The sequence below is a fragment of the Trichechus manatus genome, unplaced genomic scaffold (assembly GCF_000243295.1).
Source record: "Trichechus manatus latirostris isolate Lorelei unplaced genomic scaffold, TriManLat1.0 scaffold00054, whole genome shotgun sequence".
NCBI classification, from domain to species: domain Eukaryota; kingdom Metazoa; phylum Chordata; class Mammalia; order Sirenia; family Trichechidae; genus Trichechus; species Trichechus manatus.
Genome location: NW_004443990.1, coordinates 16405923 through 16422417, shown reverse-complemented (window position 1 = coordinate 16422417; position 16495 = coordinate 16405923). Strand labels below are relative to the sequence as shown.

The 16495-nt window shown below is 54.1% G+C and overlaps 1 protein-coding gene across 2 annotated transcripts in view; it reads right to left on the bottom strand.

Moving 5' to 3' along the window:
- Window positions 1–858: 858 nt before the first annotated feature.
- THRA (thyroid hormone receptor alpha) overlaps window positions 859–16495 on the bottom strand; it is a 21780-nt gene continuing 6143 nt past the window's right edge. The window contains exons 2-9 of one of the 2 annotated variants that reach the window (XM_012555962.1): window positions 11100–11454; window positions 8584–8651; window positions 7839–7939; window positions 5642–5789; window positions 4740–4945; window positions 3596–3742; window positions 2544–2802; window positions 859–1684 (exon numbers count right to left, since the gene is read on the bottom strand). In XM_012555962.1, coding sequence (XP_012411416.1) covers window positions 1434–1684; window positions 2544–2802; window positions 3596–3742; window positions 4740–4945; window positions 5642–5789; window positions 7839–7939; window positions 8584–8651; window positions 11100–11152 — 1233 coding nt within the window. In that variant the 5' untranslated portion in view covers window positions 11153–11454 and the 3' untranslated portion in view covers window positions 859–1433. The remainder of the gene's footprint in view (window positions 1685–2543; window positions 2803–3595; window positions 3743–4739; window positions 4946–5641; window positions 5790–7838; window positions 7940–8583; window positions 8652–11099; window positions 11455–16495) is intronic. The other variant, XM_004378062.2, reaches the window with a different exon arrangement.

The following is a 16495-nucleotide window of genomic DNA, read 5'->3' as shown; positions in this document are numbered from 1 at the left end:
CTCCTCACCAGGAGGGTGGGAGGTGGCTCAAGCCAAAGTCCCTGAATTAGAAAAAAGAAAAGGGGAAAGGGTTCCTGGGACAGAGGGGCAGTTGGCCTAAAGAACTTCAAAGAAATGAGGAGCACCAACCTCCCCCTCCCCCAGGGCCCCAACTAAGTGCCATTTATTTAAGCACCCCCATTCTGGTGCCTGCCAGCCCAGGGTCTGGTTAGTGCATTGCTTGAGAGTGAGGAAGAACAGGGTAGAGGTGTTAGAGAGAGCCCAGAAGACAGATGGGAACAGGGTCCTAAAGGGGTGGGGGCTCTGGGAGATGCTCACGCACACCCCCGCCCCATGGAGCAGCATCTGGATTGTAGCTAATACTGCAGGATGTGAGGAGGGCAGGGATCTTGAGCCACAGTCTTTCTTGTGTGGGTGCCAAGGTGGGCAGGGGCAGGAGGATGGGGGAGGCCCCTGGAGCTGGGCACTTGAAAGGGGAGCTGTGCGATTGGCAGGGCAGGCTGGTGAGGGGCCAGCTGGCATCCAGCATGAGAGGTAGATGGAACTCAGCGGGCACAAGTGGCAGAGAGCACAGGGAGTATCAGGCTGGGGTGGGGGTGCCAAAGGGGCACAGAGGGAGGGGGCAGGGCAAGGGGCATGGGGTGACCAGGACCCTGTTGTGTTAACTCACAGCTCTGATTGGCAGCCCTACCACTGGGGATCTGGTGTGGGGGGCATATCCCTCTGATCTGGGGGGAGGAAGGGCAGCTCTCAAAGTGCATAGGGGTGGGAAGGGGGGTCCTCCCCTCTGGCCAGCCATGGTTAATAGCTTAATATCATCTTTCTCTCTCTCTCTCTATCGCTCGCTCTGTCTTTTTAGTCTAGTTTTTCTTCATTTATCTTCTTTCCCCTTGCTTGGTTTCCAAAGTGCAGTTAGAATGACTGTAATTTTTAACCTCCAGGGGAGGAGCCAAGCCAAGCCTTTCTCTGCACCCAGGCATCTGGGGAAGTAGAGAGGCCCACAGCCCAAAGGGGGAACCTAGGCTAAGAAACTGGAGCGGGGGCTCTCTCTTGTGTGTGTGTAGGGGGTGAGTTGAGGGCACCTTCCCCCATCCCACCTTCCTCCTTCTCCTATGGTTAAGATGGCTTGTCCCCTCTTAGTTCTCCCCCGACTTCCTCTACCTTATTAGAGGACAAGGTCCTAGGAACTGCAGGACACGTCTCCCCCAGCCCTCACACTGTCCTTTTCATAGCAAGTTCATTTGTTTGCCCTGTCCCAGGGCTGGAGGGTCTGAGGAGGGACCCGGGCAGTGCGGGGGCATGTGTGGGAGCTGAATCTATCCGAGAGAGGAAGGAGAGAAGAGGTATGGGGGGTCTCCCTCAGCCCCCAGCTCGGCCCCTTCTCTCCAGGCTCCTCCCCACCAGCTCCGCACACCCTCTGGCCGCCTGAGGCTTTAGACTTCCTGATCCTCAAAGACCTCGAGGAAGAGTGGGGGGAAGAGTTCGGTGGGGCACTCGACTTTCATGTGGAGGAAGCGGCTGGCGTGGCAGGCCCCGATCATGCGGAGGTCAGTCACCTTCATCAGCAGCTTGGGCCAGAAGTGCGGAATGTTGTGTTTGCGGTGGTTGACGTAGTGCTCGAACGCCAGCAGGTACGCCTCCTGACTCTTCTCTATCTTGTCCACACACAGCAGGCCCGAGCGGTCTGTGGGGAAGGAAGGGTGTGAGGGGGGGATGGCTGAGGGACTGGGAGACCAGTGGGTGAGACACAGGAGGGGGGAGTGAGGCTTGGAAAGGGACAGAGGCGAGAGAGAGGCAGAGAAGCCAAAGAGGGTGAAGGGAGAACAATACACTGAGGAGTGTGCATGGGAGCGACCACAGGGGGAGGCTCAGAGACTGAGCTCAGGACTAAAGCACAGAGAGGGGGATTGAGGGGCCTGAGGGTATAGAGGCTACATACAGAGGGCAAAGAGACAGAGAGGTGGACCTGGGAAGAGAGAGAGAAAACTGGGAGATAGAGGAGGACTAGGGGGCAGAGAGGAGCATGGGTGGTCAGAGAGGTGGGTCGGATGGGGGCAGAAGGGGATGACGGTCAGGGAGGGGAGACTGGGGGACAAGAGATGGGACTGAGAGACAGAGGAGGAATGTGTAACAGAAGGTGGATGGGAAAAAGTGGGGAATGGGGACAAGATGGGGATGTGGGTAACAAAGAGAGGGATAAGAGAGAGAGAGAAAGAATAGAGGCAAAAAGTATAGGGAACAGAGGCAGGATTGGGAGATAAGAGATGAACCTGGGGAGCAAAGGGGAGAATGGCTGGCAAAGCAGGGGATGGGGGACAGAGATGGGCCTGGATGACACAGAAGTAAGTTTGGGGGACAGGGAGACGACCAAGGGGAGATCAGAGAGATGGAATTAGAGCACAGAGAGGTGGGTTTCGGGGACAGAGAAGCTGAGGAGCAGAGAAAGACTAGGAATAAGAAAGGAAGAGAGCAACAGGCCCAGGATGCAGCCAAGCTCTTGGTCCCTGGAAACTTCTGAGCCCTCCCAGCCAATCAGCAGGTACCTGTTGACATTAGCAGCACAGCCTGCAGCAGAGCCACTTCCGTGTCATCCAGGTTAAAGGCAGAGAGTGACTTGCCCAGTTCAAAGATGGCGTCGGAGACTACGCCCAGGCCACCATTCTTGAGCTGCTCCCGCTTGACGGCCATCTCCCCACTCAGCGTCAGGGTGTCGCTCTCTGGGTCGTAGCGGACAGCCGCCCGCAGGGACATGATCTCCATGCAGCACCCTTTCAGGAGGATGATCTGGTCCTCGCAAGGCAGCTGCAGAGTGGCAGGCCACAGCAATGCTCAGCACCCCCACCATGTCCCTGGGTCTCCCCTTTGGGGGCTCTTGGGAGCTGTGAGACCAGCCAGGCCACCACAGGCCTCAGCCAGTAACATGCATTCTGAGTACCTAACCTTGCGCTGGGCCAAGTACACACGCAATCTCATTTAAACCTCAGAGTAATGCCTATAAGTTAGAGCCCGTCATTATCCCCACTGGGCAGATGAGGACACCGAGGTCTGGGGGGTTAGGTAACTTGGCCAAGGTCACACAGCTAGGAGGACAGCCTGTCTCCAGAGTTGTTGTTAATTGCCATCGAGTTGATTCCAACTCATGGCGACCCACGTGTGCAGAGTAGAACTGCTCCATAGGGTTTTCAAGGCTTTGACCTTTTGGCAGCAGATCACCAGGCCCGTCTCCCAAGGTATCTCTGGGTGGGTTTGAACCACCAACCTTTTGGCTAGTAGTTGAGTGCTTAACTGTTTGCACCATCCAAGGAGCCTGTCTCCAGAGTTAGTGCTCTTTAAAATGAGGACACCTTTGAGGCTGCCTAGAGTTGTGATGGCCACACAGGTTTGGAAGGAAGGCACTTGGAGCCAGCTTGTTTCTTAGGGATCAGCTGGCTCTGTGTGTGTGTGTGTGTGTGTGTGTGTGTGTGTTGGGGTGTGTGTTAACCTACAGGAATTTCTCCCTATCTTAAGAACCTCCAATGAGCATCTGCTGGGCCTGGGTGGCATAGGGAGCAGCCCCAGATTTCCCTCCATGTTTCTTCTCCTATCCGCCACTCACCTCGGAGAACATGGGCAGTTTTTTGGCAAAGTCCACCACACGGGTGATGGCTGGGGTGATGATCTTGGTAAACTCACTGAAGGCCTCTAAGTCCACCTTGTCTCCGTCAGGCATTGAGACGATGGGTGACTGGCCAATGTCATCCGGCTAGAGGGAAAGATGGGGGTCAGCTGGGGCTGCAGACCCCTTCCAATCTCTCACTGAGGCTCCCTGCCCACCAGGGGGAGCTCCAAGGCAGCTTGGGGAAGTTGGGACACTGGTATCCCAGCCCTAAGGCTTTTCCTTAGCCTGCCTTCTAGAAGCGGATTTACCAGAGCAGCTCAAAGTCAGCTAATAACAACAACAATCTTAACAGTAGTAGTAGCAGCAGTAATTATAATAATAGCAATGGTAATAGTAGCTATACTTTTTGCATACATAATATCTGGCTCAACGTTAGGCTAAATGTTTTACATATATTATCTCATTTAATCCTCACCACAACCCTATAAAGAAAATAAAATTATCACCATTTCAAAGATGAGGAAATTGATGCATAGTGCAATAATACGCCCAAGGTTACATAACCAGTCAACAGTAGAACCAGGATTTGAACCCAGGAAGTCTGACTCCCAATTGTTATACCCACATCTGCTTGGTATCAGAGGTCATGATTTCAGTGCATGTTCTACCTCCTGGCACACTCCACCAGAAACCAGGCACCAGATTTTCTGCCCTCCCTCACTATATGCAAACCAACTTCCTGTCTCTTCCCATGCCCTTGGCACTTGGTTTTGCCAGGGCCTAATACAATGCCTGGTACCCAGTAGGTACTCAAAAATGCTGTCACATGACTGTGTCCTCACCTTCTCCTCCCAGTCACTGTGGGCAGGAAAAGGCGGGAAGGCCACCCTTGCTCACTGGAAATTCGATGAGGAAGGCAAGGCTCTGTCCTCATGGAGCTCCCAAATAGATACAAAAAGCAGGACCCAGATAGCAACAACTCATACTCAGGTATACAAATCAGCTCTGCCAAGGTATGGAGAGTATCAGCTTTGGGTTAAACCAAGACTTCCTGGAAAAGGCAAGATTCTGAGCCAGGGCTCACACCCCTCTCTCTGCCCCTTGGCTGCTACCCTTTCCTCCATTCTCCTTCTCCGCTTACCAGGAATTTCCGTCTCTGCTTCCAATGGCTGCCCTGGGCATTGGTGCTGCGATGGGCCTCCGTCGCAACGTGGATCAGGTCCCACTCTTCGGGAGTGGGCTCTGGTCGCTGCTGCAGTGATCGGATCATCTCCTCCTTCCGCCGCCTCTCCCGGTTCTGCTCAATCAGCTTGCGCTTGGCCACCCGCTTCGAGTCATCTAGAACCACTGTCAATGGAGACACGATGCCCTCTGCGTGGCACTCCCCACCAAGGACCTCAATTTTCTCTTCTTTACAATCCTCTCAGAAACTACTCTTCTTGGTGTACAGGGCGGGGAGACCCAGGGCCAGAGAGGTTAAGTGACTTCCTCAAATCACCTAGCAGTTGGGTGGCACAACCTGGATCATGACTAATCACTGGGCCATACCTCGACCCCCAATTCCGGCTGATCCAGAAGAAAGAACCCCTGAATGTTACACTCTGGTCTAACAGAGTGTATAGTAGCCATACATACATGCCAGGAACATTAAATGGATGGATGACAGCTGACAGTTATTGAGTTACTAGAAAGCCCTGCCACCCACTCCCTAGCTCCAGAAGTGGGGTGCCCTCCCTGGGAGTTAGGAACACTTTGCTGAGTGGGGTGCTCAGGAATTCTTTCTATCCAACAACTCCCTTTCTAAGGTGCTAAGTGGTGAAAAGCAGGTGGGCACTGGGGCCCATGCTCAGGTCTCATAGAGGAATCCTCTCTTTTCTCCAGGGTGAGGGTAGCAGGGACCAAGATTCTGGACACCCCCATCAGCTGGCCTGGACTGGAACTCTGTCCTGTGGGCCCTGAGGGTACACTGGAAGGGAGCTGCCATCCCCGAGCCCGCTCTTACCCCCAGCCACCTGCCACAACTCCCTCCCCCAGGTCCCTTACAGTCCATGGCCATGCCCACAGCGATGCACTTCTTGAAGCGGCACAGCTGGCACTGATTGCGGGTGATCTTATCAATGACACAGCAGCTGTCATACTTGCAGGAGTAGGTGGGATGGAGGTTCTTCTGGATTGTGCGGCGAAAGAAGCCCTGGGGCAGGGGAAGATGAGTATGTTGTGATCCTGACCTCCCCTTCCCGAATCAACTACGCAGTTCACTGCGGATGGCAGGGGCAAGATTAGTGAGGGGACCTGGGGTCCTCTTGACACAGTAAGCCCAGGATCACTGGGCTCTGCCAGGCCAAGGGACCTTAGAAACGAGTGCCCTCAGCCCCAAGCACGTAGGCAGTGGTGGTGGCAGAGGTAAGAATGATGACTGCAGTGGGGAGACTTAGATCTCAGGATGGTGTGTGATACCATGAGGCCTGAATGGGATAGGAGCTTAGGAAGTCCAATTAATACCTTATTTTCCATCTTGCTAAGTGACTCTAAAAACAACAGTGACCCCAAATATCACTTTCCTACATGTTGTTGGCTTCCCATGCAGGTGGAACTCATGACATAGGGAGACCAAAAAGTTAAGAAAAGACATTGGGTGTAAGCTCTAGGAGTTTTAAAAGAAAAATTACACCAATTATATATATATCAGGTTTAGCCTTTGCTTCAACGGAAAAACCTCAAGAATCAAGACGGTAGTAGTAATGCAGAGAGCTAATATTTACTGAATGCTTACTATGCACCAAGCACTGTAAGCCTTTTTACGTGATATGCCATTTAACTACGAGGTAGAACTGTTACTCTCCCATTTTATAGGCTGGAACCTTGGGGGCGCAGTGCTTAAGCTTGCCTGCTAACTGAACAGTTGGTGGTTTGAACCCACCAGCTGCTCTGTGGGAGAAAGATATGGCAGTCTGCTTCCGTAAAAACTACAGCCTTGGAAATCCTATGGGGCAGTTCTACTCTGTTCTATAGGGTCACTATGAGTCAGAATCTATTTGAAGTAATTCAACAGCAATGGGTTTTGTTTTTGGTTTTACAGGCTAAGAAACTGAAACTTAGAGAGATAAAGCAACTTGCCCAATGTCACAGAGCCAGGGCTGGGCATCAGATATGGGACAGTAAGGTCTGAGCTCTCAGATTCCGGGGTACACTAAAATCACCTAAGGCAATCACCAAAAATGCAGACTCCTAGGCCCCACTCCAGACATACTACATCAGACTCTCTAGGAGTAGGGCCAAGGCATCTGTCTTTTCAAGATGCTCCCTGGGGATTTAATGTCCTTGAGCGTGGAGACCCTTGCCCTGTGCTACCCCTCTTGTATTGCTTCCAGGAACATTGCTATGGGACGCTAAATCCCTGGTGGTCTTGGTGTAGTTGACACTAAATAATTCTGTTCCCTAGAAGGGTCCACATTTTCAGGAGGTGGTGATCTTGGAAAAGCCATGCAGGCTGAAATTACCAAAGCAAAATCTAATTATGACCCCAAGTCTATGACCTTGTCCCCTCTACCCAAGGAGAACCTGCCACCCTCTTCTCCTCTGTTCCCCCACCACGTCCGCCAGCAAAAGTTCTCACTCTTCTGAGTACATCAGAAGCAACTGGGGAGCCCATTAGAAGGCAGATTCCTGGGCTCCAGCATAAGAGGTTCTGATTAAGGTTGGGATGTGGCCTGGGAATCTGCATTTTATCTAGAACTGTAGGTGGTCCATGAGCCACGTTTTGAAAAACACTGATATTTGTTTCCAGTCTGTCTCTCTCTGACATGAGGGCAGGGCATATGCTGCATCCTCACATATAATACAGATCCAGGAACACTGAATGGATGGATGATAGCTGAAATTTACTGGGTGTTTCTTACATGCCCCGCACTGTTTTAAACATTTTATGTGAATTACTCTATTTGATTCTTAACACCTCTATAAAGTAGGCATTATGATTATTCCTATTTTATAAGTGAAGAAACTGAGGCTGAGAAGTTATGCAAGTTACCCGTGAGTGGCAGAGCAGGGATTATGCATGAATGAACAAACAAAAGAATGAATGAATGAATGAGTGCAAAAAGAGAAATGATGGAATAACTGGTGGGCTTCAGGTTACATGTTTATAGAGCTTGTCTATCGAGCCAGGTACTGAGGGCCTTAAAGGGAGTGAGATGGGGGCTCAGGCGGTGGGGGAGGGGAGGAGCCGGCTGGTCCATACCTTGCAGCCCTCACAAGTGATGCAGCGGTAGTGATAACCGGTTGCCTTGTCCCCACACACGACACACTGCTCGTCTTTGTCCAGGTAACTAGGGATATACCCTGGGAGGGAGGGAGGGAGGGAGGGAGGCAAGCAGGCATGGCTTGGGGTCCCAGCAGAGAGGCTCTATGCTTTACCCATCCCCCAACTTTTCCTTTCTGGCCATGCCCTCACCCAGTCTCCCTGAAGGGTTCTTTGTCTACAAGTAGAATCCCAGGAACACATCGGAAGTCATCATATCTATTCCCTGGTTGACAGGAGTTGGAGTCAAGTTGATGGCCAACTGGTTTTTTGGTTTTTTTTTTTTTTTTTTAATGAATATGGAGAATTACTGTTCTTCTGACTGCCCACTCTGGGCTTTTCTCTTGCAGCCTTACTTTCCAAGAGGTAGGGGATGGTGGGGGGAGGGAGAAGCAAATATCAGCGCTCCTCTCAGGAGAATGCAGTCCCAAGGCTCTTCCATCCAGGCCCTGATTCTGCTGGGGGACTCAGCAAGGGGGTTATGAGAGAAGGGAAGAGGCCCTTCCTGACCTAATCCATGCTCAAAGGCTGGCTCATGCCCCACATTAGCCCTCCCATCCCTGGACAAGTCTCCCAATCCCTCTAAGAGGCTCCCCCTACAGAAGCTACTGGTGCATGCCAGACCCCAGAAGAGGCCAGCCCTGGTTTGGGAGCAGGAAGGGAGGGCACACTCAACCAAGCTCACCTGACATGCTGGTTTTCAGGGAACATTGGCCGTTCTTTCTTTTTCGCTTTCCATCTGGTGACCTGGCACTGGATGGGGTAAAAGTGGGTGGAGTCACAGAGCAGTCCTTGGGAAACCCCTTTCTCATTTGACAGGCTTATAGAATCCCCCAGGCCCAACTCCCTCCATCTGTATCCCCATTCTACCCCCAACCCCCAGGTCAGCTGACAAAGCTAAGAAAGGTCCTGCTATCTGGAAGCTGCAGGGGAGAGAGATAAACGGCTTGGCTGGGGCACAAGCATGTTCTAGGGCCCCAACACAGACACAGACACAGACACACACACACAGACACACACACATATTACGGAACCTTAAGCACACTGTTGTATAATCTAAAGGACATCCACTTACGTCAATCTTCAGTACATGACACACATGCTGGAAATGTCCTCAGGACATGCTTAAAGCTGTGTAAGCTTTAGAACACACGCACACACACATACACAACACGAGCACATACAAGTAACTAGGCAGTCTTCAGTATAAATCCAAGTATGATAAACAGGCACCAGGATCTACATAGCTATGCAATTTTTAGGGCATTCTCAGATGGATTATATGACCTCTAGGATATACTCGTGTGTTACACAACCCTCTGGACAGGCACCTAATAACACCACCCCCCTGCTCAGTGTGAACATGTTACTTGATTTTCAGGTCACGCATAGGTGCTAACAACCCACAGTGATTGAAAACATACAGTGTCTAGCTCCTAGCACCTAGAACCAAGAATGAAAGACCAGGGAAGTCCTTCCAGAATCACCCTGTCCATGGCGTCCACTTAACAGAGAAGCAAACTGAAGTCCCACTTGAGCCTGGTGACACCGTGCACTAGAGACAGAGCTAGGACAAGGACCCTGAGCCCTGAGCCCCTGCATTCGAAGTATTAGCAACCCACCTCCACCGCACATACATGTCACTCTGGTGCTCCATATACATGTTACATAACACCTGCCCCCCCCCCCAGGTTACGTAAGCCCTTCTACATGCATGCACCGATTGTATAACCTCCCACACCCACCCCAGCATGTGGCATAGTCAGGGCTCCTCCTCCTGGAGCCCGATGCAGCTCCCAACACACTGACACAGTGACCTTGGCCAGGGTCACAATCACAGACAGCCCTGTGTTCTCCACCCCGTGGGGATTACACCTGTCTGGTTCCTACAAGGCTGGAGGGTCAGGTCTCCCTCCGGTCTGCCGGGCGAGGGCATGTGCTGGGGAACTCCCGGCCACCTAGGCTCCAGTTGGGCTGACGTCTTCAGCGATTACCTGACTCGAAGCCTTTGGGTGCAGTCCCAGGAACAACCACAAGGTGGCGCAGAGACATGGGGGAGGGGAAGATGACAGGGGGAGGAGCTCCGGCCCTAAGGGGACCGGGAAAGGGCATTCCCGCCTTTCTCCAAGCCTTTGGGACAGACTCTCACAGACCTACAGAAGCCTGGGCAGGGAGGTGCAGGAACTGCAAGCTGCAGCTGCACTAGGACAGGCCAGATCTTCCTTCTTAGATTCTAGCCTGGGGTGAGGTTTTGGGGGAGGGGTTCCCTGGGGGTCCCACCCAACTGCAAGCCCCATTCACTTCCTCCACCAGTCTAGGGATGCTGTCTTGGGCCCCAGGGCTTTGCCTGGCCAGGCCTCCGGCCTCCTGGCTCAGAATCTGGTCTCCGAGGCAACAGCCACACTGCTCCCCAGAGTACCCCTCCCCCATTCTCTCTCCAGCCATAGGCACAAGCTGTACTTAGCTCCTGGGGCACTACGCCAACTGGGACAGAGCTCTGTGCCACTTGGTGTTGATGGCAGAGACCCTCTGGGCTCCTCAAGGACAATGCAGAGCATAGGCAACCCACCCCTACTTGTGTGTGCCGGGCTGACGCTGACGCTCCCCACACGTGTGGGCCAAACCTTCATGGTTGGCCTGTGCTCTTCTTCCTGGGAGGAGCTTCATGGTAGTGCCCGCCCTTGGCCATGAACAAGGAAGAGTCTGTGGGGCTCCCAATAGGTTCCAAATATAAACGTGAGCTGTGACCAATAGTTACTGGTGCATGTGCCCTGAAATGTCATGCTACACGCACCAGGGCCTGTGGACAACACACCTGTGGTCAGATGGTGGATGGGCTAGTAGAGGGAGAAGGAAAGTAGCAAGGCCTTTTGGATACCACATGCTCAGATGAGGGCAGCAGTAGCAGAGGGGACATTAGGAGGCACTCGAGACTGTCTAGTTCAGTCAAGGGTAGAGCCACGTGCCTGCTGCCTGAATACTCTGTTCATGTCATAGAAATATGATATGGACATCTCTCAACCCAGGTGCCTACTTCCCTGCCACATCTGAACATGACCCCATCTCCTGGGCAAAGGTAGGCAGCGGGATTGCTGGCCTCAAGCCCGCTCCCCAGAGGTGCTTAAAAAGCCTGAGCTCAGTTCTTGTTAGGGAGCCACTATGCCCAGCCAGGTGACCATGCCTGCTGCCTGGGCCCATTACCTGTTCTCCTCTGGGTCTGACCCACACTCCAGCTTGCTTGGCTTCTGTTCCATTCACTTCAATTCCATCCAGGATGCACTCCAGCACGCCAAGAGACTGGGGTGGGCACACAGGCCCCCCCGGGCACACCCACAGGCCACCCACCCCCCACCACCCAGGCCCTAGGGCACAGCACCCATGATGCCTGCCTCAGCACTTGGCCTTCACACCATGCCCTGCACCCCAAGGGGGGTGGGCAGTGAGAGGGGCCAGGGAGTGGCCTGTGGGAGGGCTGGAGGGCAAGCTGGATCTGTGGGGGGTGTCCTGGGCTGGGGCTCAGGGAGTAGGTTCGGTATCTTGTCCTGTCCTGAAGTCCCTACAGAGAGAAGACAGAAAAAGGGTAAGAAGGTGCTGTGGTGGGGGATTCCTTTGGTGGTAGCAGTGTGAGTTCTTGAGGTCCACAACAAGGTGGTGAAGGGCATGGTGGGCAAGCACAGGCAGCCTAGTTGTGCTTACCCAGGGAAGGACCAGGGTAATCTCTTAGATCAACAAGCATAGCAGGCAAGATTGTAGACTTACATCCTGAACTCCAGAGATGGGGAGGGATGGAGGGAAAGAATGAAGTAATTTGTGTACCATGTAACACATTTCAATACTCACATTCAATCAAATGCCAGGCCCTTAATAAGCATCTATAAACGTTAGCTATTATTACCACCCCTCTAGTTGTTTCCCTAAAACTCATTAGTATTACAGAGGCAAGAGGGACCAGGGATGACAAGTTTTCAGCCTAGGCACTGGGAGAACCACTAAAGGAAGGCTGAGGTATGAGGACAGCATGCAGGAACCATGGATCCCCATCTCAGTGTCTTAAGGAGAGAGATACTAACAGCAGTGTGGAGATGACCACATCTGCTGTTGATCAAGTTATGACTCCTCAACCCTGGCCCCCCAGGGACTCCAGAGCCTCCCATACAAGGTCCCAGGTCATGCTTCCCAGTCTGAGGATCAGAATTCCCAGTTGGTTTAGCTGAGCTGCCACCTACCAGGATGGCGAGGGGAAGGGGAAAGGGAACTAACACACATTGAGTGAGTAGATAATATGTGCCCTCCAAAGTGGGCATCAGAACTTTCCTGATGAGGAAACTGAATCTCAGAAAGCTTGATCATTTACTCAAGTTCACATAGCTATAAGCAGGTGGCTCAGGGATTAAATCTAGCAGCCTGGCTCTAATGTTAGCTTTGTTCTGTTACCTGGAGTCCAGGGCAGTGCCAGCCTGGGCCCACTATTCCGTCTACACAGCACCTCTGAATCCAGGCTTCAGACCTGGGGCTTACTGTCTGTGCACACACAGGCAGGTGTGGGCATAGGAGGGGGACAAAGGGTGCAGCTCCCCAGACACAACCTCCATCATGTGGCCGCTGCACCAGAGACCTCACCCCTGGGCTCCCCAGCCCGACCCCCAGGAACTGATAAGGAGCCAGGGTAGGAGGGGAAGGGAGATAAGTCAGGATACTAGGCGGGGCAGCAGGACAGGGCCTCTGCATCCAGGTGAGCCCCTGTGTGGGGAGGAGTGCAGAAAGGGGGCCCATTCTTTGTGTCTGATACCCCCCAGGCCAGAACTGGGCACTGGGGGCTGGACAGCAGACTAGGGGAGGGGGGCAAGCGGGGAGCCTTAGCCCAGGGAGCTGTCAAGAAAGTAGGTCAAGTTTTTCTTGGCTTGTGGAGAAATTCCTGTTATAAATTTATAATGGCGTAGCCAGCCCTGAGGGGTGGAGGTGGGTGGGGATGCCCAGGGGCTGGGCACTGGGGCCTGCTGTTCTCAGCCAGCACAGTGAGGGGTAGGGGGCTTGACAGTCACGGGGGCTGGGCTGGACAAGAGAAGGCTATTTTCTCTCTGTCGCCTAGTCCCACTTCTATCCATGCCTTTCCAGGCCTTATTCGCTGCTCTGTGTGTCTCCCTCTGAATGTGTGTCTCTCTCTCTGGGTCTGGGTGTCTCCCTGTCTCCCCCCAGGCTGTGCCTCGGTGCTTGGCACACCCTGGCTGCGGTGCTGCCCCTGCCTGTCTCCTGCCCACCTGGCATGCTGCCACCACTTGTTTACAGAAGCTGGAAAAATCCACTCGCCAGCTGGAGGCCCAGGCGCCCCTGGGGAGGGGAGGAGGCAGGCACAGGAGTGGGCATGTAGAAGAGGGGCAGCCCTGGGGAGTAGGCCCTGGGGACAGCCACAGAGGGCCACGGTGTGTGGTGTGTGGGAATGGGTATCAGCAGCTGTGGACCAGGCAGAGAACCCCAGCAGCAGCCACATGGCCTGGGCAGCTCCTGCCCACAGGCCATAGCTCTGGACACCCCCCCCCCCGCCACCCCAGGCAGACCTGGGGCAGCGCCAACCTAAGCCACCATGTTTATTTTCCCTTCCCCCTTCCAGGCCCAGTCTGAACTCAGAATGTGTCTGGGTACTACAGAGGGCTTGCACATGCCCTCTGTGGGTAGGGACAGGCTCTCTCTCGGCCCCACCTCTGTGCTGAGCTGAATTGGGCCCTGGTGCCAGTCTGGTGTAGCCCAGGCTATGCTTAGTCCCTGGCAGTGGGTAGAAGAGCAAGGTACTGCCCTCACTGCCTAGGCACGCCTGCCTGGCACCTAGCAAGAGGCTGGAACCCCTGGGGAACTCCTCGTTATCTCTTCAGGGACATACCTGGGCCTCTGAGGTGACAGAACTGAGGCAGAAGGCCCAGCATAAACAGAGGCACAAAACATGTGAGCCTGTGTTAGCTGTGGGCAGAAAAATGTCAGCTGGGATGGGGGCTGGGACAGAGATACCCACCCTGAAGGGCAGCCTCTCTCCCCAGCTCCAGGAGTCCTGCTTAACTCCCCAAGCTCCTTCCTAGCACATCCCCTTCGGAGGCGGGGACTCAGCCCCAGAGAGGTGGAGGGGGTGGGGCTAAGGGGCTCCGAGTCTAGGCCGGACAGCCAGACAGCAAGACCTACCTGTCGGCTGGCTGGCCACCCACTCCCTCTTTGTCAGATAAGAGCTGATGGGTGGCAGTGGGGGCAAGGTGCCCGAAGAGGGGAAAGTATTTCCTTAAGCTTAAGTGCTTCTGTGATGGCAGGACAGGGACAAGAGGCCAATGCGGCATCCATGGGCACCAGGCCAGGTTCCCACTGCTGGTCTGTCCTGATCCACAGCCCCAAGGACCCAAGGGACACCCCCTAAGGATTTCTGGGTTGCCAGAGGGGAATCTCTGCCTCCCAGATCTAGCCCCAAATTCTATACAATTCTACTGTCCTGGGCCTCTGCTCCTGGCTTCATCCCCACCTGTCTAGGGCCCCTGAACTTTGTCCTTAATGCTCTTGAGGAAAGCCCAGCCCTCCTCCTTGCCAGACACACAGAGAGAAACATACACACACAGAGGGGACACACACACACAGAGGGGACAGAGGAGGAGAGGTGTAGAGGGGATGTTGGAGGAAAAGGAGAAGAAAAATGGGGAAAGGGAAGAACAAAGAGAAAGAAAAGAGATGGGGCAGGAATGTGGGGGTGGGGGGTTGAGCAAGGGATGATGATGAAGTAAAGCGAAAAGAAGAAAGGGGGAGCAATGAGATGGGGGATGTGGCAAAGGAGGGTGAGCTAGAAAGGAGGACAGATAAAGAAGGGGACAAATGAAGGAGGCGGGGAGACAAAGAGAGAAAGGTAACAAAGAACTATGGGTTGGGGGTGCTTCATGCCCCGCCTAAGTCCCACCCCATGGAGGCTGAGGGGAGGGAGGACTAGGAATGGTTTCCACGGTGACAGCTGGTTCTTGGTGGCCTGGCATGTGGGCTATTAATAGTGCTGTGGGTAGGTTCACACCTCCCTCTCCCCTTCCCCTCTGCTTGCAGCTAGGGTGGGGGGAGATCCCTCTACCCCCACCCACTCCCACTCCTCTGGCATTGATGCCCTGATTCCACACCATGGGAGACAAGAAAGGAGATGGTAAGGGGCCTGGGTAGCCACTGTAACCCAGACACACACGGGCATGCACAGGCAAACATAGGCATCTGTGTGCAGATACCAGTGCCAGCGTGGGTTCCCATGGGCAGCCCAAACACCAACAGCCCCTGAGAGTCTGTGGCACTGGTGGAGGCTACAGCAGCAACACATGGCCCATGTTGAGGGTTGAGGGGCAGATGCATCTCTAGGGCTGGGGCCTCTTTTTCCTTCCCAGACACTGCCCCCCCAACCCATTCTAGTCTCAGGTAAAGACTGAGTAGAGCTGCCCCACCCAACCGTTACCTTAGTGCCAGGAAATGAGAAGAGTGAAGGTGGGAAGAAGGTACTACTTGGCAGGTGCGAGATGGCAGAGGAGTACAAACAGACGCTGAGCTGAGCGCCAGCTTGGCAGACATGGGGGGAAGGAGGAGACGGGAGGGGAAGTAAGGGAGAGGGAGGGAGGGAGAGAGGTAGTACTCCTTGGTGGGCTCTCTCTGGGCCCCCATAAGACCAGATTCTGGAGGTTAAGGGCAGTGACCTAGGAGTCTGGTCTTCTAGCCACTTTGGGGGCTTTGAGGCTAGAGAATGGGGATGGGGTGGGGGAGATGGTCTAAGGGGGAGACTGGCTACTTAAACAAAGGATCCTCTTCCCCTCCAAAAAAGAATATAACAGGAAACTCCCTGCTGCAGGTCAAAGAAAGACATAAACAGCAGCCTTGACTTGGGCCAGATGCCCAGTATTAACATCAAAGACCCTGCTTCCCACCCCCCCACCCCCTACCCCACCCACCTGCTGCTCTCCTCTCCCTCCTCCCTCACCCCAGGCCAGCTCCGGTGAGGCATCAAGGTGGGTTCCCAGGTCTAGAGGTCATCTCCTTAGAAACATCCACCCCCATGTCTACATATGGATGGTTGTGGCCATACCTATTCACAAGAGATCAGCCCCTTCCCTATTAGCCCAAAGAACTTTATGCCTGCTACTCCAACTCCCCTCAGGAACAGAGGCAGGAGATCCCAGTAGCCAAGAGCCAGAGTTAGGAGCACCCCAAGCTGGGCAAGGCACATTCCCCCACCCTTCCCCCAGCAGCCAGTCGGGTAATTGGAGCTGGGGCAGCTGAATGCTGGAGGCATGAATGTCATGGGGCCAAGGCACTCGCTGCAGATGGCATCGTAGGCACAGGGCTTGGGGTCCTCCCTCCCCACTCCCCTCTTCAGAGGCAACAGAGAGGAGTTGCCTGCAAGCCCTGGGGAACATCGCCCAGAAGGGGAAAGAATGGTGGAGGGGAAAAGGAAGGCAGGGATGTTCTCCCAGGCACCCCTGGGAGGCGGAGCCCCCGCCCAAGCAGAACTGGCAGAGGCTGAGAGACGGGGAGAGAAGAGGGAGGGAGGTGGAAGAGGGGAGCGGGGGGAGGGAGAGAGAGAGGGAGACATTGACAGAGAGAGAGGA